Raw genomic sequence first — 2,500 nt, 5'->3', positions numbered from 1 at the left:
ATGACCTCTGACCCCTGCTGGTGTCTGTCTTGTTCCTGCCTGGTCCAGTTCTGAGATCCAGGACCGGCTGCAGACTGTTACAGACTACGGCTGGTTCTGGAGACAAGGACCCGGTCCAGAGAAGGAGGACGTTCAGGAGGAGGCTCCAGTGAAGGAGGTGAGGTATTTCTACCTTCTGAAGTGATGGATAGGACTGGGGATATCAAGGGTTAGGGTTAGGGTTAGAGGATGGATAGGACTGGAGATATCAAGGGTTAGGGTTAGGGTTAGGGTTAGAGGATGGATAGGACTGGCGATACCAAGAGAAAGGTTCTTTATATACAAATCTGCTGACATACACTTGTGATCACAAGCTATCAGATATTCACTTTCAATTCTGGACATTACAATTCGCATTTCTCAAAAACAACAAACTGTCAACTTATATGACGTCTTGCTGCAAGGCATTCTGGAACCTTAACGATAAATAATAACTATTTTAACTGTCAATCAGTCATGTAACATATGAATCAACCATGTAACATATGAATCAACCAGGTAACATATGAATCAGTCATGTGACATGTTAATCATGTAACCATAGTTACAGGAGGCTGCAGTGAAGGGGGCGGAGCCAGACAGAGAGGCGGTCCAGAGGGTCGTCCCTGTGGACGCCAACACCGTCCCTCGAAAGATCGTCCACCTGGATCTGAAAGGTGCGGCACCCAAAGTGAAGTACCTGGAGCAGGTGAGAGCGCTGAACCCCCTGAAATACTGACTGTAACTGAGTCCAGTGTTCCTGGTGTTAACTACCTAGGCTGTGGTGGCCCGCCATAGTCTAATTTGTCCCGCCATAGTCTTATTTGTCCTTCCATAGTCTAATTTGTCCTGCCATAGTCTAATTTGTCCTTCCATAGTCTAATTTGTCCTTCCATAGTCTAATTTGTCCTTCCATAGTCTAATTTGTCCTGCCATAGTCTAATTTGTCCCGCCATAGTCTTATTTGTCCTTCCATAGTCTAATTTGTCCTGCCATAGTCTAATTTGTCCTTCCATAGTCTAATTTGTCCTTCCATAGTCTAATTTGTCCTGCCATAGTCTAATTTGTCCCTCCATAGTCTAATTTGTCCTGCCATAGTCTAATTTGTTCTGCCTTAGTCTAATTTGTCCTTCCATAGTCTAATATGTCCTGCCATAGTCTTATTTGTCCCTCCATAGTCTAATTTGTCCCGCCATAGTCTTATTTGTCCTTCCATAGTCTAATTTGTCCCGCCATAGTCTTATTTGTCCCTCCATAGTCTAATTTGTCCTTCCATAGTCTAATATGTCCTGCCATAGTCTAATTTGTCCCTCCATAGTCTAATATGTCCCTCCATAGTCTAATTTGTTCTGCCATAGTCTAATTTGTTCTGCCATAGTCTAATTTGTCCTGCCATAGTCTAATTTGTCCCACCATAGTCTAATTTGTCCCACCATAGTCTAATTTGTCCCACCATAGTCTAACGTTAGTAGTGACGGTCTCCTCCTGTCTAAGAAGGTTAGTAGTGACGGTCTCCTCCTCTCTAAGAAGGTTAGTGACGGTCTCCTCCTGTCTAAGGAGGTTAGTGACGGTCTCCTCCTCTCTAAGAAGGTTAGTGACGGTCTCCTCCTGTCTAAGGAGGTTAGTGACGGTCTCCTCCTCTCTAAGAAGGTTAGTGACGGTCTCCTCCTGTCTAAGGAGGTTAGTGACGGTCTCCTCCTCTCTAAGAAGGTTAGTGGCGGTCTCCTCCTGTCTAAGAAAGTTAGTGACGGTCTCCTCCTGTCTAAGAACGTTAGTGACGGTCTCCTCCTCTCTAAGAAGGTTAGTGACGGTCTCCTCCTGTCTAAGAACGTTAGTGACGGTCTCCTCCTCTCTAAGAAGGTTAGTGACGGTCTCCTCCTCTCTAAGAAGGTTAGTGACGGTCTCCTCCTGTCTAAGAAGGTTAGTGACGGTCTCCTCCTCTCTAAGAAGGTTAGTGACGGTCTCCTCCTCTCTAAGAAGGTTAGTGACGGTCTCCTCCTGTCCTCTCTGGAACCGTCTTCCACTGGATATCAGACAGGCAGAATCAGTAAAAGTGTTTAAAAATAAGCTAAAGACCCACCTGTTTTCTGTTGTCTACATGTCATAGGCTGTTTATTTGTGCTGTTGTAATTATGTGTGTTTTTTAAATTGAAATAGCTGTTTTTATATTGTTTAAAATGTGTTGTTTTTTACCTATTGTATTTGTGCTTGCTGCTTCCTATTGTAAAGCACTTTGACGTAAAGTGCTATACAAATAAAGTTATTATTATTATTAGATCTTCCCTCTGATGTCGTCCCTGGGGGCAGACGGGGTGCTCCTGGAGTACGAGGACATGTTCCCCTACGGCGGGGCGCTGCAGGTGCTCCGGGCGCAGCACGCCTACAGCGAGGAGGACGTGAAGGAGATACGGAGGCTGGCCCAGCTGAACAGGCTGGAGGTCATCCCTCTGGTGCAGGTGTTCGGACACCTGGAGGTACGTGG

The 2,500-nt window shown here is 45.5% G+C and overlaps 1 protein-coding gene across 1 annotated transcript in view; it reads left to right on the top strand.

Moving 5' to 3' along the window:
• Nucleotides 1-2,500, top strand: part of LOC308150866 (hexosaminidase D) — a gene marked incomplete at both ends in the record, with an annotated part of 23,700 nt that overhangs the window by 594 nt on the left and 20,606 nt on the right. Inside the window, 3 exons of the mRNA XM_080523653.1 lie at nucleotides 49-157; nucleotides 584-727; nucleotides 2,295-2,492. Coding sequence (XP_080379779.1) covers nucleotides 49-157; nucleotides 584-727; nucleotides 2,295-2,492 — 451 coding nt within the window. The remainder of the gene's footprint in view (nucleotides 1-48; nucleotides 158-583; nucleotides 728-2,294; nucleotides 2,493-2,500) is intronic.

Source organism: Nansenia antarctica, assembly GCF_963989245.1.
Source record: "Nansenia antarctica genome assembly, chromosome: 2".
Taxonomy (NCBI): Eukaryota; Metazoa; Chordata; class Actinopteri; order Argentiniformes; family Microstomatidae; genus Nansenia; species Nansenia antarctica.
The sequence above is the reverse complement of the archived record's forward strand: the minus strand, read 5'-3'. Positions and strand labels throughout refer to the sequence as shown.